Source organism: Oncorhynchus tshawytscha, linkage group LG30, assembly GCF_018296145.1.
Source record: "Oncorhynchus tshawytscha isolate Ot180627B linkage group LG30, Otsh_v2.0, whole genome shotgun sequence".
NCBI classification, from domain to species: Eukaryota; Metazoa; Chordata; class Actinopteri; order Salmoniformes; family Salmonidae; genus Oncorhynchus; species Oncorhynchus tshawytscha.
Window position 1 is genome coordinate 32,027,263 of NC_056458.1, and position 22,492 is coordinate 32,049,754.

General features: G+C 41.4%; 2 protein-coding genes and 1 long non-coding RNA gene across 4 annotated transcripts; 1 reads left to right on the plus strand and 2 right to left on the minus strand.

Moving 5' to 3' along the window:
- Window positions 1-4,533: 4,533 nt before the first annotated feature.
- On the minus strand, window positions 4,534-7,452 carry LOC112228409 (histone H3.3A). Its single transcript, XM_024393709.2, has 4 exons — window positions 7,304-7,452; window positions 6,316-6,460; window positions 5,361-5,514; window positions 4,534-5,191 (listed from the first exon to the last, which is right to left on the minus strand). The coding sequence occupies exons 2-4, from the start codon at window positions 6,441-6,443 to the stop codon at window positions 5,063-5,065; spliced, it is 411 nt and encodes a 136-aa protein (XP_024249477.1). The 5' UTR covers window positions 6,444-6,460; window positions 7,304-7,452; the 3' UTR covers window positions 4,534-5,062.
- A 1,824-nt stretch (window positions 7,453-9,276) lies between these two features.
- On the plus strand, window positions 9,277-10,962 carry LOC121841359. 2 transcript variants are annotated; one of them, XR_006080340.1, is made up of 2 exons: window positions 9,277-9,399; window positions 10,760-10,962. It is a non-coding gene; the product is annotated as an uncharacterized LOC121841359 (long non-coding RNA). The 2 variants fall into 2 exon arrangements; XR_006080339.1 differs by having other exon boundaries at window positions 9,283-9,512.
- Window positions 10,924-14,620, minus strand: LOC112228408 (pleckstrin homology domain-containing family B member 1-like). Its single transcript, XM_024393708.2, has 6 exons — window positions 14,385-14,620; window positions 12,864-13,016; window positions 12,515-12,617; window positions 12,368-12,407; window positions 12,202-12,283; window positions 10,924-11,845 (listed from the first exon to the last, which is right to left on the minus strand). The coding sequence occupies exons 1-6, from the start codon at window positions 14,443-14,445 to the stop codon at window positions 11,712-11,714; spliced, it is 573 nt and encodes a 190-aa protein (XP_024249476.1). The 5' UTR covers window positions 14,446-14,620; the 3' UTR covers window positions 10,924-11,711.
- Between the last annotated feature and the right edge of the window lie 7,872 nt (window positions 14,621-22,492).

Sequence of the window (22,492 nt, forward strand, 5' to 3'; positions counted from 1 at the left end):
AACTGAGTCAGGTTTGTAGGCCATCTTGCTCGCACACGCTTTTTCAGTTCTGCCCACAAATTTTTTATGGGATTGAGGTCAGGGCTTTGTGATTGCCTCTTCAATACCTTGACTTTGTTGTCCTTAAGCCATTTTGCCACAAATTTGGAAGTATGCTTGGGGTCATTGTTAATTTGGAAAACCCATTTGCGACCACGCTTTAACTTCCTGACTGATGTCTTGAGATGTTGCTTCAATATATCCACATAATTTTCCTACCTCATGATGCCATCTATTTTGTGAAGTGCACCAGTCCCTCCTTCAGCAAAGCACCCCCACAACATGATTCTGCCACCCCCATGCTTCACGGTTGGGATGGTGTTCTTCGGCTTGCAAGCCTCCCCCTTTTTCCTCCAAACAAAACGATGGTCATTATGGCCAAACAGTTCTATTTTTGTTTCATCAGACCATCAGGACATTTCTCCAAAAAGTACGATCTTTGTCCCCATGTGCAGTTGCAAACCCTAGTCTGGCTTTTTTATGGCGGTTTTGGAGCAGTGGCTTCTTCCTGGCTGAGCGGCCTTTCAGGTTATGTATATATAGGCCCCCTTTTTCTGTGGATATAGATACGTTTGTACCTGTTTCCTCCAGCATCTTCACAATGTCCTTTGCTGTTGTTCTGGAATTGATTTGCACTTTTCACACCAAAGTGCGTTTATCTCTAGGAGACAGAACACGTCTTCTTCCTGAGCGGTAATGACGGCTGCATGGTCCCATGGTGTTTATACTTGAGTACTATTGTTTGTACAGATCAACTTGGTACCTTCAGGCGTTTGGAAATTGCTCCCAAGAATGAACCAGACTTGTGGAGGTCTACAAATTTTTTTCTATGGTCTTGGCTGATTTCTTTTGTTTTCCCCATGATGTCAAGCAAAGAGGCACTAAGTTTGAAGGTAGGCCTTGCAATACATCCATAGGTACACCTCCTATTGACTCAAATGATTTTAATTAGCCTATCAGAAGGTTCTAAAGCTATGACATAATTTTCTGTAATTTTCCAAGCTGTTTAAAACCACAGTCAACTTAGTGTATGTAAACTTCTGACCCACTGGAATTGTGATACAGTGAATTATTAGTGAAATAATCTGTAAACAATTGTTTGAAAAATGTCTTGTGTCATGCACAACATAGATGTCCTAACCTACTTGCCAAAGCTATAGTTTGTTAACAAAAAAATTGTGGGGTGGTTGAAAAACTAGTTTTAATGACTTAAGTGTATGTAAACCTCTGACTTCAATTGTACATAAACCCTTATAAAACTGTTTTTTTAATATTGTAAAGCAATGGTCACTGACCATGGTCATTGGAGAGCTAGTGGACGTGGAGGGTTTAGCTCCAGCCCAACACAAGTCTACTTCATTCAGTTTATCGAGACCTTGAGTTTATAAGCTCTATCAGGTATTTTGGTGCTGTGTTCGGCTGGAGCAAACCCCTGCATACCACTGTAACTGCAGGACCAATGTGATATTCATTAGTAACAAATGGTTTTGCAACAGAAAATGAAGCCTTAGTGAATACAATATAATTGCTATACTTTGGTGTAGTCAGTGATGCATCTATATATTACCATTTGAGTTTCCATTTTATACTTTTTAAAACCATGTCTATCTTTATTTCCCAAACACAATTCAATACAATGACAATACTTTTAAGCATATTTTGACACAGGCTTAACACCTATTATACAGTTTTAACATAAGCCTCATATCCCAGCGATAATGGCTTGCATTACATCTGGGGGGAAAAACACTTATATTTGCTCAAATTGCCATTGGCTCAACCATTGTCTCAACATACCCTCAATTTACCCCAAGGCAAACATTTTGACTATATTAGCCCACACAGCTACAACTGTGCTGAATCTACTGCTGTTCAACTTCTCCACCCTCTGGTTCGGCATTACAAGAACTAGGAAAGAAAACAGGCCTGTCTACCTGTATGCACACAGATCTCTGATACAGTGCCTTCAGAAAGTATTCGCACCCATTGACTTTTCCCAAATTTTGTTGTGTTATGGCCTGAATTTAAAATGGATTAAATTGAGATGTTTTTGTCACTGGCCTACACACAATACCCCATAATGTCAAATTGGAATTGTGTTTTTTTTTTTTTTTTTTTTTTTACATTGAATTAAAAATGAAAAGCTGAAATTCTTGAATCAAGTATTTCATCCCTTTGTTATGGCAAGCCTAAATAAGTTCATCAATTGCATGGACTCACTCTGTGTGGAACAATAGTTTAACATGATTTTTGAATGACTACCTCATCTCTGTACCCCACACATACAATAATCTGTAAGGTCCCTCAGTCGAGCAGTAAATCAATACACCCAGTCCCTATAAAGATAGTCGTCCTTCCTAACTCAGTTGCCAGAGAGGAAGGAAACCACCCAGGCTTAAAGAAGTGACTTTAAAATAGTTACAGAATTTAATTGCTATGATAGGAGAAAACTGAGGATGGATCAACAACATTGTAGTTACTCCTCAATGCTAACCTAATTGACAGAGTGAAAAGAAGGAAACTTGTACAGCATAAAAATATCCCAAAACATGCATCCTGTTTGTAACAAGGCACTAAAGTAATACTGCAACAAATGTGGCAAAGCAATTCACTTGTTGTCCTGAATACAAAGTGTTATGTTTGGGGCAAATCCAATACAACACATAATTGAACCACTTTCCATATTTCAAGCATAGTGGTGTTTGCATCATGTTATGAGTATGCTTGTATTCGTTAAGGACTGGGGAGATTTTCAGGATAAAAAATTTACGGAAAGGAGTTAAGCACAGTCAAAATTCTACTGGTTTCACATGCAAACAGCAGTTGGTTTCTATAATGACATTCCATGAGAGCAACATTACTTTTTAAAAACATGAATTGAAGCTTTGCCATTTGTTTGCCTGCAAAAACACAAGTTCTATGTCCTTGTTTTTTTTGGTTATGATAGGGTAATCTAGTTGTATCTAGAAGTTATATTCTTTCAAATCAAGAGGTAGCCCACTGGAATGTTTCATCAATCAAAATCGTACAACTCTTACAGACTATGCACACAACAAGCAAAGAGTGAAACATTGGTAGAAAAGGAAACTGACAGACACTTATTTTGTGTAACATCTATTTATTACCACCATAATATGAGAAATTTGGAAAATACAAAGATCAGCTTAAACATCTGAAAATCTTGAGGAATAAGAACAAATATAAGAAAACAAACATGTTATATTGCTTATCACAAATTGAGGAAACTGACCGATTGAATGGTCAGATCTATAATGAACAAAAATATAAAGGCAACATGCAGTGTTGGTCCCATGTTTCATGAGCTGAAATAAAAGATCCCAGAAATGTTCATATGCACAAAAAACTTCTCTCAAATTGTGTGCAAAAATTTGTTTACATCCCTGTTAGTGAGCATTTCTCTTTTGCCAAGATAATCAATCCACCTGACAGGCGTGGCATATCAAGAAGCTGATTAAACAGCATGATCATTACACAGGTGCATCTTGTGCTGGAGCAATAAAAGGCCATTCTAAAATGTTTAGTTTTGTCACACAACACAATGCCACAGATGTCTCAAGTTGAGCGTGCAATTGGCATTCTGACTTCAGCAATGTCCACAAGAGCTGTTGCCAGAAAATTGAATGCTAGTTTTTCTACTATAAGCCGCATCCAATGTTGTTTTAGAGAATTTGGCAGTACGTCCAAATGTCCTCACAGCCACAGACCTTGTGTAACCACGCCAGCCCAGGACCTCCATCCACATTCAGCTTCTTCACCTGTGGGATCGCCCGAGAGCAGCACCCGGACAGCTGATGAAACAGTATTTATGTCTGTAATAAAGCCCCTTTGTTGGGAAAAACTCATGCTGAATAGCTGGGCCTGGCTCTCCAGTGGGTGGGCCTGGCTCCCAAGTAGATCTATGCCCTCAGGGCTGCACCCCCCCAGTCAAGTGAAATCCATAGATTAGGGCCTAATGAACTGATTTCAATTGACTGATTTCCTTGTATGAGCAGTAACACTGTAAAATCTTTGACATTTTTGCATGATAAGTTTATATTTTTGTTCAGTATACAAAGGAAGTGAGAGAAAGTCAGAAAATAACCCAAACTTGAAGAGTAACTCTCGCTACTACAAAGTCAACTCATACTGGTGTAACAACTCTAATGCCGAACAGAACTAACCTTAAGAGGAGATAGGGTAAAGAGATTGAGAATAGTATCATGGATAATGACAGATTAATAGTGAGAAAAAGCTAAATAGGAGGGGGGCTGGTATATATCACCCCCATGTGGCTGCCATTGGAACAGTAGCTCTTATGAAACCGAGCTCTTTCTGATTGGTTTAAAAATAATTCTGTAAAAACAGAAGTTTGCCAAACTTCAATCACTTCGTTTTTTCTTATTATTATTTTGATGTCTCTGGCAGTAGTCAAAAGAAAAGGTGTATATGTATGAATTATATATATATTAAAAAAAATAGACACAATATCCACAATGATAGTAATCATCAATTATTTTTAAGTAACCAAGATGATACTTGTTTGCTGTTGAATACAATTTGCTTAGCTGATCAGAGCTCACACACACACCAACAGCCCTGGGGTTAGTTTTAGTAGCACCCTGCTGTGGAAGTTGCCACTCCCCTTAAGCAGACTAGCCCCCGGGCGACACCCTTCTGGTCTGCCCACCTGTGCATGTGAGTGAGTTTTATTTTATGAGAGCTGAGGACGCACAAACCTGTGTGTGTGTGTCTGATCAGCGACACCTACTACATGCACGAAAAAGGTACCCTAAAACATCTGCTGAAGACAAAAACTATGAGAGACGAGACTTTTCAACACGTTTCTCTCATCATAATCACGGTTACTCTAAAGACTACCAAGAAGAAAACAGGCAGAGGGGGCTGGGGGGTGAGATGGAAGGGCGGGGCGAAATGAGGGAGTTAGGACGGTGAGAGATAAAGAAACAAAGAGAATAGAGGTGAAACATTAAAGAGAAAAAGGAAAGGAGGGCGGGCGGGCAGGCTAAGCACGCTCCCCACGGATGCGACGTGCCAGCTGGATGTCTTTGGGCATGATGGTGACACGCTTGGCATGGATGGCACACAGGTTGGTGTCCTCAAACAGACCCACCAGGTATGCCTCGCTGGCCTCCTGCAGACAGACAGAGAGAAGAAATGTCACACACACACGTATATGCATAAGTCAGCACACAAAAAATTATTTGAGCATGTTGTTTTGTTACCGTGTGTGTAGTAGGCCAATTAGGACAGGATCTGGATTAAGGGGACAGAGCTTCACATACACACACACAGCCACTGACCTGCAGGGCTCCGATCGCTGCACTCTGGAAGCGCAGGTCGGTTTTGAAGTCCTGAGCGATCTCCCTCACCAGGCGCTGGAAGGGCAGCTTGCGGATCAGCAGCTCAGTGGACTTCTGGTACCGACGGATCTCACGCAGGGCCACGGTGCCGGGCCTGGAACCAACACAGTCAGTATGACTGGGGGGGTAATTATATTCTACTATAGTACTTCATCAATCATTTCCCCATGCTGAATTCTACTGGTCGTGTCTGGCCGTGCTAATTTAAAAAAAATATATAATAATTGTACCATTATTTAACTAGGCAAGTCAGTTAAGAACACATTTTTACTTTCAATGACAGCCTAGGAACAGTGGGTTAACTGCCTTGTTCAGGGGCAGAACGACAGATTTTTACCTCGTCAGCTCAGGGATTTGATCTTGCAACCTTTCTTTACTAGTCCAACGCTCTAACTCCTAGGCTACCTGCCGCCCCAAATACTGAGTGGTGACGTTTACCAGCAATCACTGCTTAGTTATAAGGCTTGTGGATCTGCTCATTGAAAACATTAGCTGCGTCTGAAACGGCACCTTATACCCTATGGGTTCAGGTCAAAAGTAGTACACTATAAAGGGAATATGGTGCCATTTTGAACACACCAAGTGACCAATTGGAGTGTCAAGTCATTTCCACACCAATATGAATTGGTACCACCTCTGTGGTTTCACACAAGCTTTATATGTCATAATGGGACTGTATCGCTAGCAGACAGTGGTGGAAAAAGTATCGTACTGTCATACTTGAGTAAAAGTAAAGATACCCTAAAAGAAAATTACTCAAGTAAAAGTCATCCAGTAAAATTGTACTTAAGTTTTTTTTAAATTAAGTATTTTTACACCACTGCTAGCTGACCTTGACATGTACGATCTATGGTGAACACTAATGTTTATTTCTAGGGGTGAACCGATACTTTACCTGTAACGATGGGGCTTCTTGACCCCACCGGTAGACGGTGCACTCTTGCGGGCAGCCTTGGTGGCCAGCTGCTTACGTGGAGCCTTTCCTCCAGTGGATTTACGGGCGGTCTGCTTGGTACGAGCCATGACGAGTTAGTTATCACCTGAGAGACAGGTAAAAATACATTAAATTGTTTATTTTTATGTATCGACAATGCTCTGTTAGATACAATTCCAAAAATTCTGTGAGTTGCAAATATATTGCAATACAATTTTTCCAAGTGTCAAATGTATACTAGTGTGTTGCTATTATTGAGAAATGATGACTGAAACGCTTCCGTCTGGAGTACTACTCTGTTATGATAACTTTCTATTTTGCTGATCAGCTGCATTGCAATCCAGCAACAGCGGGCCACTATCCTATCCGTGAATACTGGGATACTGCCCAACCAATAAAACTAGTATGCAGATCGCCTATCGAAATACATCCAATCCAGTGGGCAATGTCGTCGCTGTCGACCAATCGAGATACACGGTTTACAGCGTATGGGTGGGTCCACAAGCCATAGTTCCGCCCTCTAACCGCAAGATTATGGCCGCAGATGAAGAAGCAATCGAATGAGCCTACCAATATACAGGCAAAGAGCGGGACAGAAACTTTCAAAAATCTTCGAAAAACTAAACAATGTTCAGAACTACGAACATTAAAACATAAAACTAGACAACTGTAGCTATCCAAAAAGTCGCTCTGAGTTGTAGGTGAACGTTTGTTTACACCGTACAAGCGAAGTAAAAATGCACATGAAACTGGAGCGGAATTTACATCTGCCTCGGCCAGTGAAGTAGAAAGCATTTTTCTCTAGCATCGCGGCAGTCGCTTCTCCATTTCTACACCGTCGGAATAAAATGCTATTTTAAAATAAAATGAAGTTTAACCCACCTGAAACTTATAAAAAACAGTGGTTAAGTGTTTTATACAAAAATATATGCCAAAATGTGCCACTTACCTGACGTAAATATAAACGTTTTTTCGCAAGGAAATAAATGTTATGGTTTTCTAGCAGTGTCAGTATTTACTATCTCTCACACAATGGGAACAGGGCGCCCCGTAGGAAAATGGCTGCCGTGTCAATCATTGTTCTCCCATAATGCAACTGCTTTCATTTTGTAAACACCGTTTCTGATGGTTCGAGTTTTCCCTGAAAGTAACATTTTCATTGCTTTCTAGTGATTTCTTTATCGATTTGGAGTAATCTAGTAGGAAATAACCTAAGGTGCTAAAACAATTACTTGTGAAAGAAATTATACGGTATTAACCACAGTTATATGTAACTGCTTGAATTTGTCTGCTTTTTCAAAAGCGTTTGCTTTGTCAAAGTGGCACAGTCTCCTCTCAGTACAACTGCCTACATTTATTTGTAATCGATTTGAACGGTCATCCAACTTCAACACCAGGGCGAACGGATACCTTTGCCCAAACCATGATGAATCCATGTGCTGTTTTTGAAATAATTGAATAAAGAGTTGAACTTCTTCTCAATCTTCTGTCCTCTTTCTCTGTTTTAGAATGCCACTTATTACACTTTAGCTAGCTAGTTAGCAGAGCAGTACATCACTAAAACAATTGTATATTACTTAGCCTAGATAATACTTTGTACAGTATGTTGACTTTGGTGTCTATTTCAGACCTTATGGCATTTTTCAAGGATGAGCATAAGAGCATTAAAAGGGGGGGGGAAGACCACCTTAAGAAGTGAGGGGCAATGTATCAGTTTGGTCAGGGCCAGCATGAGGGATATCCTGTGTTGGTGAGTGTAGCTATTAAGTGAAGTTTTAGCATCTTAAAAATACAATATATTATTTACAGCTGTCAGCATTCTACAAGGAAGAGACACTTAATCAGTTATATAATTATTAACCAGATTACCCGAACACCAGATTTACATGAGTGATACCTCAGTTCTAGAATGTTGTCATTGATGAGAATAAATCTAAAAATCTATTGACATTCAGAATTGACGTGAGGCAAATCTTCAGCGCACAGTATTTATTTATTCTGATTGGTACCTGCATTCACATAGTTGTGATTTATAGGATCCGTCCAACTATATGATTGATATGTCAGGTGATAAAATCGCAAATGTCCTCATGAAAATGAGTTTATTAAATATTCTACAGCTGTAATGTCATCAATCAAATCAAACTTGATTTATATAGCACATTCCTTGCAATAAATGCTTTTCAAGGTGTTCAAAGTCATGTATTGAAAGGCATATGGCACTTAACATCCTTCCTCTTGGCAGGTCTCTATAGGTGACCAGGGGATTCTCTCTACCACATGTGAATGCCTCCGTGGAGCTCAAAAGTGTAGCCATGCAGCCTATTTTGACGGTTCACAATATTGGCCCTATGAAGCCAGCCATGCGCAACCAGGTGCAGTCAGTGGAGGACCTGTAACCGGCCAAAGACTTACAGCCCTCTGTCTTGAGCATCCTGGCTGGCATGGCGCTGTCGGTGGAGCAGCAGGAGGCTATGGTAGGCAACAGTTGGACAAAGGATTTTTATAACTAAACCAAGATAGACCCCAGCCTGTCGTTTCCAATGGGAACAGATGAGTCATAGTGGGCAGAACAAGCAAGGAGGTGGGCAGAGCCAAGCACGAGCTAGCGAGATCCTATTGGTCCGTTCTAGCATATATCTGCATATTTCTGTTAGGGAACGCATATTATGTTAAATGCGCGTCTGCAAGGCTAAAGTCTACAAAACTTAGTCCACTCTATACATAATAAATTCTATTTTTGGGAACAGAAAACTGTATTAAGATCAAATGTTTAATCGATGACAACATTTCCAGAATGTAGGCCAAAATCCATCTCGTTCCATCTTCTCCCATTGCGCGTCAGTGGGCTTTCTCTCACTACCGTAGAAACGCCAAGCGGATGCTTCATATTTATGCATCCAGTGAAATATCTGTCGCATTGTTCTATCTGTGGTTGGATAGCGGGTTTGTGTTGCCCAACTCTGCGCGAATACACTGTGCCAATTGAATCTCAGTTTAGGTTGCAGCCCAGCCAGCAGTACACGACGGGCGTTACGTCTCCAGGTTAGCAACACAAATTACAAAAAAGTCGGCGGTTGTATTCGATTAAAGTTTTTATTAAAAGTATGAATTTCACCACCACGCGGAAGCACCGCGGTTGTACAGTACTAGCATAGGTAAAGATAAAGCGTTTTCAGAATTTACATTTTTACAAGTATTGAGTGATGGTGACACAGTGTTGTAGCTATGAAATCAACCGTTTTTTAAGCGCAAAACCAATTCCGCCTCCGTGTCGGTGTAAGAACAAAGTTGGGGGTATCTCAGCTAGGCAGGCCTAGGCCGCGGCTTGTGTATGAAAATATGGCAGTTTGATGACAATGTTTAAAACAACCAACACCGCATCACACAATCTGGGAAAGTGGTAAAAGAAAGCTAAATGTTTTTTTTTTTCATATGGCATAACATTACAGCGAGGCTATAGGCTAATGGTTCCCTCTGAGTGTCATTAAGGCCTATAAAGTTATTTCTGGAACATTTCTGTCGATTTGGGACCCCTTTTGGCTCAAGAGCACGCCAGAAGCAAAAGTTCCATATAGCCTCTTTAATTCAGGGGTTGTTTTCATTCATTTAAACCTTAATAATATTGTAATCCATGTAGAGAAACATCTCAGTATATCCTACCATGGAATCTTTGAAATCATAATTGGATGCCAATTGATCGTCAAAAGGGAATATCAACGATTATTTAAGGTGCAAAATCAAGGGTTTTGTTTAGTCATGATTTGAGAGCTTCATTGAAAAAAATGACTAAATATGTAATCTTATCATTTAGAGATTAAGTCATTTATATAGTGCATAATTTCGCTTACTGTAGCCCTACTTTACAACAGCTTTCCCATTATGATTAACCAGTTTGAATAACAGTGTTACTAAGGAGAATGTCATTTCAAACAACAAAAAACAACCCTTGATTTTGTAGGATGGTTTATTTTTTTATGGTGAGAACTGGGTAGGCATGGATGTGGAAGGGTCAGACTCAGATTCTTGGTTTATGAATCAATGCTAAAAACAACATGAACAAGCAGGTTTTTAAAATTATTTTTAATCCCTCTGTGTCAGTGTGAATTCATTTTTAAAGAAATGTTTAGATGTTAAAATGAGTTTCATTTGGGAATTCAGTTTCCAGTCATTCCCCATCAATTTCACCCCTGAATGTAGGCTAACTGTGAGTTGGTAGGAGATGGGTTAGTTTCATGAGCTCTGTCTCCAATGGTGTGCTTCTCTGAAGTTCACCATCATGTGAATATTGTTTTGGAGAAAAATGACATCAACGTAGATTGTGAGTGACTAGTGTGTAGGCAACTACTGATGTGTAATACATTATACATATTGAATACATATTTGTCTATCTCTTATATTATAGAAAGAAAGTGTGGCTGCCCCAAAGAGACATGTAGGTGAACAGTGGAGACGGATATGAAGGACTGTGGTCTGTCATGGAACACCATCTCCAGACAGAAGCCTTATGTCCTAAATAGGAATTAAGCAAGGAAGTATTCTGTCATCGAATATTAATTCTCATATCCATGGCTTTGAAAACTTTTATTAAATTTGACAACAACAGCAGCATTGGACTCAGTGAATTACATTCTGTACATGAGCTTAAATACAGGATCTAAGGTTAATAAAAGTGATACATTTTTGCACCTCAATTTTTCAACTTAAACATCATTTCAGTCAATATTTCTGTGTATGTGTGTGTGGGGGGGGGGTTCCATTAACCTTAGGCAGCTGAATATGCGGATCAGGACGTTGCTGTTTTTCATACACCCTGTATGTTGCATACCGTATACATTTCATATGCATTTCTACTAAATAGGTTGAGTTCACACAGCTTATGTTATAAAGGACATATTTATGTTACCATCAACCTGTTCTGTAAACCAATTTGTCAACACACACGTTTGCTCACACATGCATGCACGCTCACACAAACACAATGACCCTGATATAGTATGCTTACTTACTTTATCGTGTTCTTATTATTTTTATATCTTCTGTGTTTTTGTTCTACCTTGTTATTTTTAGTATTACATCGTTATTGATTACTGCATTGTTGTGGTTAGAACTTGCAAGAAAGGCATTTCACTGTACGTGTGCATGTGACATTAAAATTTAAAACACACACACACATTCGTGCACTATTATTCTGCAACAGAAAATAAATTGTGTGTGAAATACAATAATAAGACTTGTAGGAATGAGGCCTACAGCAGCCTGGGCATTTCCCAACCGTGCCTCCCTGCTCATGGAGCTAGCGCACTGGGGGGGGGCGCCCAAGCAAGCATCTTGGTCCAGATCAAAGACCTTCTCTATCAGCAGAAGAACAAGGGCATCCAGAGGAAGGAGCGCATGGCAGCGCCCGCCGCCAAGCCCGCCAGTAGCCCCAGTGCCACCTGCTCTCCTATGCCGTCGTATGGGTCTCTCTGGATCAGTATGTGGTGGGTACCTGAGAGGGAGGGAGAGACAGGATGCTGAGTATAAGATGTACTACAGTATTTATGGGAGCATAAGTGAATATACAAGTGTGTTTTAATAGACTTTTCTGATTTGATGTAACCAGGATAGTTATGTCAACTGATTTTAGGGAGTTTTGGAAAGGAGTGCTAGAGTCACCCTGTTGACTTGCTGAAATCAGAGTCGTATTCACTAGGCACCTAACAGTAGAAAATGGACTTAAACAAGGAGGGACTACCTGAACTTGTCCAATAAGAAACGCTTGTTTTCATTTTTCGTTGCAAAACATTTTGCCACAATGTGCAATAATGAATACGACTCAGAGCTTGAGTGTTGTGTTGTCTTTACCTGATCCAGGGGTGAGGTAGATGGTGTTGTTGCCGTCCATTGGGACGGACTGGTACGAGTCGTCGTATGGGTCATATGGGAACTAAGTGGGAAAGACAAGACGATAAGACAAGAATGTCCTCTAAGAATCCGAGTTTGGGAAACCCTGGTTTACCGGTTTACTTACTGGGTTTCGTCTCGCCTCTAGAATTGTCAACTTCCATGCTCTGCAAAAACAGAATGACAAAAGGAGAAAGAGAGGAAGTGGAATGAGAGAGAGTGTGTGCAATCTAAGAGAGTGTGTGTGTGTGAGAGAGAAATAATATAGACTCACAGTGCCTCGTCCTCACTGTTGGCACACAGGATCACAGTGGAGCCATCTCTAAGCTGCACCACCACCATGTTCTCACTTGGCTGGTTCTCTGGGGGAGAGAGACCTGTACAACAACATAGACAGCTAGGGTTACACACACATAAGCCCACAGCAAAGGCCAAAATCTTTTGGAGGTCAATACAGATATTTGGACTCTCAGTCCACTTTATTTCTGTAATAAAGCATACAGCATGTCTCATGGGGCTCTGGTCAAAAGTAATGCACTATAGGCCTAGGGAATAGATTGCCATTTCGGAAGCATCCATTGCCATGTTGAACGTCCCCATCTTTCCAGAAACTCCCTCCTCACCTGCACTCTCCAGGCCAGACTTGACGCTCACACAGCTGGTCTTGAGACCCACTCGGTGCTCAAATTCTCGCCTGCTGTCCGTCTTGTAGAAGACCAGGCTCCCATCGATCCACAGGTCACACCAATTCAGCTTCCACCGCTTTAAGATGGATGCTGACGGAAGAAAGGAGGCAGGAAGAGCGTGGGGGGAGATGGAGGGTGAAGTGGAGTAGATTTCGGGTTAGGTTAAGATGTCCACTTTCCTAAAGGTCAGTTTGGACTTTTTGTATACTTTTATTTATCCACAATAACTGAAATGCACTGCCAGCCAGATATGATTCTGTCTCAATTCAGCATATAATAATAGTAGTAATAACAATAATCAATTACATTTATATAGCAATTTTTGTTACAAGAAGAATCTCAAAGACGCATTCTAGTCAGTGGGACTATAATGGGTAAACCTACAGCCATTTTGAGTGTTTTGTATTTATATTGTTAAAGCTGTAAATCTGTATATGTTTTTCCCCGGCGGTTGAATCCCCAGTAGTTGGCTTGTGGCCTTTCTGATTGAGTCAGTGATTTGCTAACACAGACAGGAAGCAAATTAGATTATGGCCAGGCTGGACAAACAGAGTAAGGGTTGGAATTTCATAACAGTTGTAACATTCACCTTCTAGAACGATTCTGATCTTAGTTAAAAATCCAATAGTTTTCACAAGCAACCGCAACTCAATAAATAGGGCAAAGATGCCCGTTAGTGCAATGGCTTCATCAAAACAAGCTAAATGGTAGGTACTGTAGGTTAATCTGTTAGCGATCTTGATGACATCAACAGAGTCCTCCATTTTGTTTTCAGTGGAGTCAGTTTTAAGAACATGGGAGAACTGTTTTTGGAGAGAGTGGCATGGACTGGGGACTTGAGCAAAGATCGCTACAGACCTCACACACCACTTAAGGCCAGGCATAATCATATCTCAATCAATTTTTACCATTTAGACATAATTATAATACTTCAAAAAACAAAAAACAATCTGAAATATTGTATTAAAATATGCTAAATTGTTTGTGACATTCTCTATTACATGGGCTTTTAAATGATGTTTAATTCAATGTAGTGAGCTTTGAAATGATGGATGTATGGCCATTTTAAAGTGGTTAAATTCATGACATTTTGATGATAGTATGATAAAATAAAGAAAATCAACATTTTCATTAAGATTTGAGCATGTTTATGTTTAGTTTTTGAAAATATTAATATTAACGGACCAAAATGCAAACAAATCTCAAAATTGATAGGTAGATGCAAACATTTTCAGCCTGTGGTGCCTGGCCTTAACCTGTGTTTCATATACAGTGCTGATATTTCTCTCATACTAGTGCCCCACACAACTTCTTATGCTATGTTTAGCTGTTGAAGTCTACACTTGGTAAAGATAGTACCTGCAATGGCTAAGGCTTTATCTGAGACCAAAACAGGTAGACACGAGGTTAGACTACAACATGGCATTATTTGAGAAACATTGAATCTATAGTACTCACTCTGTCTCCAGAGCCAGCCTGACTTCAGCAGAGCTATGTGTATGGTCGGAGATCTGTCCATGTTACAATTCCTCACCCCAAATAATCCAGAGAGGAAACCCAAAAGCGTGTTTGTGCCAGGGGTGTATGTTTTTCAAGTGTTTGTTCTTGTTTGAGGAGTCGTCTGCAGAGAGACAGAGAGATGTCTTTACGGTGCCTTTATTTTTATTCTAGCCCACACTTCTAATCTGAGAGCGAGAGGCGGAGAATAGGGCTGAACTAGATCATTTGGGATTAGTGGGCCTGGATTGGCCACACCTTCTCTCCTGATTCGTCTTCTGCTTCCCTCTCTGGCTGGAATGTTTTCACTTTCCGTCTGCAACTCCTCTTATTCCTCCACAATTTAGTAAATTATCTCTGCTTTGCCTTTCTTTATATTTTGCACGTGTTGTCATCTGTCTTTGGGCTTCTTGGACTACTGCATGTGTTGATAGCACGTAGTGAGAGGCATAACACACTCAAAAACCTTAATCCCTGAATTAAAATAACACCATGATAATTAGCTAACTGTTAGTTTTCTTTGGGTAACTCAGGAGAACCTTCCTGTCAGGGACAGACTGATACCAGAAATCAGGTGGGGCATTTCTAACACACTGCCACATTTCTTTCCTTTAGACACCCATTATTATCCAAATAATGGTAATTCTAGGTCAACATTTTTTTTTACCAATCCACTGGGCTAAAGATGGACCAGCCCATCTGCTATTTGCCCAAAATGCCATATGGCCTGTCCGTTTCTGATACCTGTTTTAACTCAGGTGCACCCTTGACCTGAGCATACTGTTACTGTTGTAACATCATTATGAAAGTTGCCCAAGCACTTTTATAAGCACAAATGTGGGTCTGCTGAGAAAGAAGTCAATTATTTTAAGTGAACCCAGCAGAAATGTCAAGGTGTATTAGATTCATTCACTAAGGAATCACCCTGGCTCTATTTTAAGCCTTACTAGAAGACTCTGTTCCCCCCAAGTGAGCGATTCCCATGGAGGTATAATGATGACCTCATTTCTGGTGCCTGTATCATGGTCACTGCCTCAGGTCAGTGTATAAAATAGAGTTTGAGATGGTTAGAATGATCTGGATATAGCCAATGAGGATATAATTTTTTTCAATGTCAGAGAAACAATATCAGTAACTGTATTTATAGAAGTATATATATATATACACATTAGCTGTTTATAGATTCATTATTACTAATCACACTGTAATATTTTACAATTAATGCCTCTATAATGTGGTCCATCCCTGCCATGGCGGACCCAAGATTCGAACCCTCGCCACAACACAACACCACAACGTACTCCAGAAGGACCAGTGATACCACTGACCCAGAAAAGCCAATGCAGTGCTGAGTCTGTGTCTAACAATAGCCCTACTTCAGGTTTTAGGAAGACAGTAGCGATGCTTACTTAGCCACAGGGTTCTTATTATACATTGACTCTTAGGGAGCCTAAAATGTCATGGGGGTGCCTGATGTCGATATCTTTGGCAATTGTGGGGTTGGGCCTCACATTGATATTTAAATTCGTTTTGGGGGGGGGGCTTCTGATCTGTTATGGGGGGTCCAGGGGCGTCTGAATTGACTGGAATTTAAATGGAATTGACCCCAACCCTGCTTGATGATGATCCGTTTCTATTTTCACCATGTGTGAGTCATGAAGCGTATCCTAGTGGGGAAAAACTGCCAGCCAGATGTTCTGATGACATACTGCTGCCTGGGACTGAATGTTGGCCATTGTATTGTGACTGTGGGAACGCTGGATTCCTCTCAGGGTTTGACCTTCAACATAAGGGACTCTATTTATACTCTCTGAACTCTTACACTCTGTTGCCACTAGATGGCCCTATTCCTACCCCTATCAGTACCACACGCTGTGTATTTTTATTGGAGATCATGGTCAGAAGAGTCAGCAGTGACCCACTGCGTTCTATGACATCACATGACAGTCCCTCAACATTCACCATAGCCCAGCAAACCTGAAGACCTCTGAAATCTGAACTTGTAGCCATTCTGAAATACACACATCAAATCAAATTTATTTGTCACATACACATGGTTAGCAGATGTTAATGCGAGTGTAGCGAAATGCTTGTGCTTCTAGTTCCGACAATGCAGTAATAACGAGCAAGTAATCTAACTAACAATTCCAAAAAAACTACTGTCTTATACACAGTGTAAGGGGATAAAGAATATGTACATAAGGATATATGAATGAGTGATGGTACAGAGCAGCATAGGCAAGATACAGAAGATGATATCGAGTACAGTATATACATATGAGATAAGTATGTAAACCAAGTGGCATAGTTAAAGTGGCTAGTGATACATGTATTACATAAGGATGCAGTCGATGATATAGAGTACAGTATCAACGTATGCATATGAGATGAACAATGTAGGGTAAGTAACATTATATAAGGTAGCATTGTTTAAAGTGGCTAGTGATATATTTACATAATTTCCCATCAATTCCCATGATTAAAGTGGCTGGAGTAGAGTCAGTGTCATTGACAGTGTGTTGGCAGTAGCCACTCAATGTTAGTGGTGGCTGTTTAACAGTCTGATGGCCTTGAGATAGAAGCTGTTTTTCAGTCTCTCGGTCCCAGCTTTGATGCACCTGTACTGACCTCGCCTTCTGGATGACAGCGGGGTGAACAGGCAGTGGCTCGGGTGGTTGATGTCCTTGATGATCTTTATGGCCTTCCTGTAGCATCGGGTGGTGTAGGTGTCCTGGAGGGCAGGTAGTTTGCCCCCGGTGATGCGTTGTGCAGACCTCACTACCCTCTGAGAGCCTTACGGTTGAGGGCGGTGCAGTTGCCATACCAGGCGGTGATACAGCCCGCCAGGATGCTCTCGATTGTGCATCTGTAGAAGTTTGTGAGTGCTTTTGGTGACAAGCCGAATTTCTTCAGCCTCCTGAGGTTGAAGAGGCGCTGCTGCGCCTTCCTCACGATGCTGTCTGTGTGAGTGGACCAATTCAGTTTGTCTGTGATGTGTATGCCGAGGAACTTAAAACTTGCTACCCTCTCCACTACTGTTCCATCGATGTGGATGGGGGTGTTCCCTCTGCTGTTTCCTGAAGTCCACAATCATCTCCTTAGTTTTGTTGACGTTGAGTGTGAGGTTATTTTCCTGACACCACACTCCGAGGGCCCTCACCTCCTCCCTGTAGGCCGTCTCGTCGTTGTTGGTAATCAAGCCTACCACTGTTGTGTCGTCCGCAAACTTGATGATTGAGTTGGAGGCGTGCATGGCCACGCAGTCGTGGGTGAGCAGGGAGTACAGGAGGGGGCTCAGAACGCACCCTTGTGGGGCCCCAGTGTTGAGGATCAGCGGGGAGGAGATGTTGTTGCCTACCCTCACCACCTGGGGGCGGCCCGTCAGGAAGTCCAGTACCCAGTTGCACAGGGCGGGGTCGAGACCCAGGGTCTCGAGATTGATGACGAGCTTGGAGGGTACTATGGTGTTGAATGCCGAGCTGTAGTCGATGAACAGCATTCTCACATAGGTATTCCTCTTGTCCAGATGGGTTAGGGCAGTGTGCAGTGTGGTTGAGATTGCATCGTCTGTGGACCTATTTGGGCGGTAAGCAAATTGGAGTGGGTCAAGGGTGTCAGGTAGGGTGGAGGTGATATGGTCCTTGACTAGTCTCTCAAAGCACTTCATGATGACGGATGTGAGTGCTACGGGCGGTAGTCGTTTAGCTCAGTTACCTTAGCTTTCTTGGGAACAGGAACAATGGTGGCCCTCTTGAAGCATGTGGGAACAGCAGACTGGTATAGGGATTGGTTGAATATGTCCGTAAACACACCGGCCAGCTGGTCTGCGCATGCTCTGAGGGCGCGGCTGGGGATGCCGTCTGGGCCTGCAGCCTTGCGAGGGTTAACACGTTTAAATGTCTTACTCACTTCGGCTGCAGTGAAGGAGAGACCGCATGATTCCGTTGCAGGCCGTGTCAGTGGCACTGTATTGTCCTCAAAGCGGGCAAAAAGTTATTTAGTCTGCCTGGGAGCAAGACATCCTGGTCCGTGACTGGGCTGGGTTTCTTCCTGTAGTCCGTGATTGATTGTAGACCCTGCCACATACCTCTTGTGTCTGAGCCGTTGAATTGAGATTCTACTTTGTCTCTGTACTGGCGCTTAGCTTGTTTGATAGCCTTGCGGAGGGTATAGCTGCACTGTTTGTATTCAGTCATGTTACCAGACACCTTGCCCTGATTAAAAGCAGTGGTTCGTGCCTTCAGTTTCACACGAATGCTGCCATCAATCCACGGTTTCTGGTTAGGGAATGGTTTAATCGTTGCTATGGGAACGACATCTTCAACGCACGTTCTAATGAACTCGCACACCGTATCAGCGTATTCTACACATTTCTCTACTAGTGTGCTCTGTAGGATACTGGGACTAGTACTCAATCGGAGGTCAATGGTACTTGGTGGTGACTGACACAGTAGCGCAATGTTTAGAGTGTAAGTGTTTTTAGACTTACTCCACCTTTCCAGAAGAACAGACCTTCTTTAACCCTATCCACTGGCCTGCCCTGCCTGAAATCACACTGACTGTTTGAAAAGCTTGGTGGTAGCACTTATTTTGAGTCCTATGTCATTAAGGGGCTACATAACATATATCATATGTTAATAACATTCATGACATCTAGTGTCTCAACAGTTATCTCAACAATCACGATGACACAAACCAATGTGTGGTTCAGCTAAATTGCTTGGTAAAACACCAGCCAACTTGCAAAATAACTAGATGTGACATTATGCCACATCAGCTCTCACCTGTAAGGACATTATTATGACAGCAAACAATTATTTGGCTTCTAGGAAAGCGTGCTCAAGTAAAGTAATTCTGTGAACAGCACAGGCCTATCCCTTTACTTATGGTGATACAAGTGGAATTAGACTGCAGGGTCTGCAAATGTCATTAATTTCAGAAGACTGTACTCTCCACTTACCTGCTGCTAGCTCACCTCACTACCTTACACCAAACCAGCTAAGATAAATCAAAGTTATCAGATTCAGTGCAAACATGCACATCATCAGGCCCAGTAATAGTACATTTCCATAATCTGTAATATGTTGTAAAAGCCTAACAGAGAGTTATAACATGTTATAATATTGTATTAGTATTTCTGCTTGAATATGTTTGTGCTTTGTTGGCACTCAGCATTTGGTTGGCCCTAAGATAATCTTTTTTTATTTCACCTTTATTTAACCAGGTAAGCCAGTTGAGAACAAGTTCTCATTTACAACTGCGACCTGGCCAAGATAAAGCAAAGTAGTGTGACAAAAACAACAGAGTTACACATAAACAATAACACAATAGAAAAATATATGTACAGTGTGTGCAAATGTAGAAGAGTAGAGAGGTAAAGGCAATAAATAGACCACAGAGGCGAAATAATTACAATTAAGCATTAACACTGGAGTGATAGATGTGCAGATGATAATGTGCAAGTAGAGATACTGTTGTGTAAAAGAGCAAGAGGATAAATAACAATATGGGCATGAGGTAGTTGGGTGTGCTATTTACAGATGGGCTGTGTACAGGTACAGTGATCGGTAAGCTGCTCTGACAGCTGGTGCTTAAAGTTAGAGAGGGAAATATTAGACTCCAGCTTCAATGATTTTTGCAATTCGTTCCAGTCATTGGCAGCAGAGAACTGGAAGGAAAGGCGGCCAAAGGAAGTGTTGGCTTTGGGGACGACCAGTGAAATATACCTGCTGGAGCGCATGCTACAGGTGGGTGTTGCTATGGTGAGTTGAGATAAGGCGGGGCTTTACTGAGCAAAGACTTCTAGATGACCTGAAGCCAGTGGGTTTGGCGACGAATATGTAGTGAGTGCCAGCCAATGAGAGCATACAGGTCGCAGTGGTGGGTAGTATATGGGGCTTTGGTTACAAGACGGATGGCACTGTGATAGACTACATCCAGTTTGCTGAGTAGAGTGATGGAGGCTATTTTGTAAATGACATCGCCGAAGTCAAGGATCGGTAGGATGGTCAGTTTTATGAGGGTATGTTTGGCAGCATGAGTGAAGGAGGCTTTGTTGTAAAATAGGAAGCCAATTCTAGATTTAATTTTGGATTGGAGATTCTTTGTTTGGAGTGTTTTTCTTCAGGACAATCGAGTACAGGCTTAACTGAAAGAACAACAAAGACGTGATGTGACAGAGGGTCTGCTGTCCTTTGGGAAAAGGAGTTCCAATGACTGGCCTTAAGGGTATTATAGTTGGTGGTGGTGGGGAGGTGGATGGTTGTTGAAAACTGTTGCTGAAAAAGAGCAACTGAGAGAACATGGAAGAGTTGACATAAATACATCCCAAATACATCCCACGATTTACTGCCATTGGTTGAGAGCGAGGAAAGTGATAGTTGCAAGCGTGAGCCCATAGGTTAAACAGCAAGTGTGAGGAATGTGCATTATTATGCCATGCTTATAGGCTATAAGGTAAATAGATGTACGACATTCCTCACTTGGCTTATAGGAAAGAGGAGAAGAAACAAGATGCCATGCTGATCATATTTTTGTATTCATTCCCACTAACTAAGCCCGAAGAATAGGAAACAAAGTGAATGACGGTATGCTTACTGGATGAAGTTAAACAAGTATTCAGGTTAGCCTTCCTGATTGAACTTTTGTAAAATACATTTACCTCTGACTCTTGCCCCTAAATTGTGTTGCATATTTTGGCCCTTTAAAACCTATTGCTAACTTTTTGGGGCTGCAGTCAGGTTTTTGGAGCAACATGGTTAAGGCTATCATTGGAATCTTTATTTAGTTGAGATAAGCAAGTACTGGAGCAGAATTTTGTTTAATATTGACTTGCAATGTTAATCTGATTCTATACAACTCCGTCAAACTATCATACAAAACATGTTGCTGCTATTTAGTGGCGATTTTAGCATGGAAATCTTGGTGGGGCAACAACAACAAAAAACAAGTGGGAATCATGCCTGTGAAGCCACTACACAACACTAAACAATACATTAATTGCACTATAACAGTGACAAACTGTGCCCACAAACTGTTAGGGCCTACATAAAGCTCTCTCAACAGTAGTCCCAACATCTTACCACTGCTACACCTGGCTATCAATGGAGCCTTGTCTGGCAGCGAAACAGTTAATTCAGCCTCATTTACTGCCTTTAAAAAAACATAGCTGATATGGCTGATTTGCTAAAACAAATGTGGTTTCTAATGACAATTGAGATGTACAAACTATGGCATAAGGGGACGACAAGCAGATGAGGCAATCTGTAATTTTGATTAAGACATTAATGGGTGAGCTAGAATGGACATAGTCAATATAACTATTTGTTTAGCACTTTTGAAATGTACAACGACTGAATTCAGTTCATGGGCTGTTCTTACAGTATTCTCCCTGTACACCAAGTCAGAACCATAGGATAAATAAAGGGGGTTTATAATTTGTATTTAACCTTTATTTAACTAGGCAAGTCAGTTAAGAACAAATTGTTATTTACAAACCCAGACGACGCTGGGCCAATTGTGTGCCACCCTATAAGACTCCCAATCACAGCGGGATGTGATACAGCCTGGATTGGAACCAGGGACTGTAGTGAAGCCTCTTGCACTGAGATGCAGTGCTTTAGACCACTGCGCCATTCGGGAGCCCGAAGATCAATTATGTATGATAGTTTGACTAAGCAGACAATGAAAGCTCTTACAATATTTTATGATTACATTTCTCTAAAATCAAATAAAATGTATTTATATAGCCCTTCGTACATCAGCTGATATCTCAAAGTGCTGTACAGAAACCCAGCCTAAAACCCCAAACTGCAAGCAATGCAGGTATAGAAGCACGGTGGCTAGGAAAAACTCCCTAGAAAGGCCAAAACCCAGGAAGAAACCTAGAGAGGAACCAGGCTATGTGGGGTGGCCAGTCCTCTTCTGGCTGTGCCGGGTGGAGATTATAACAGAACATGGCCACGATGTTCAAATGTTCATAAATGACCAGCATGGTCAAATAATAATAATCACAGGCAGAACAGTTGAAACTGGAGCTGCAGCACGGCCAGGTGGACTGGGGACAGCAA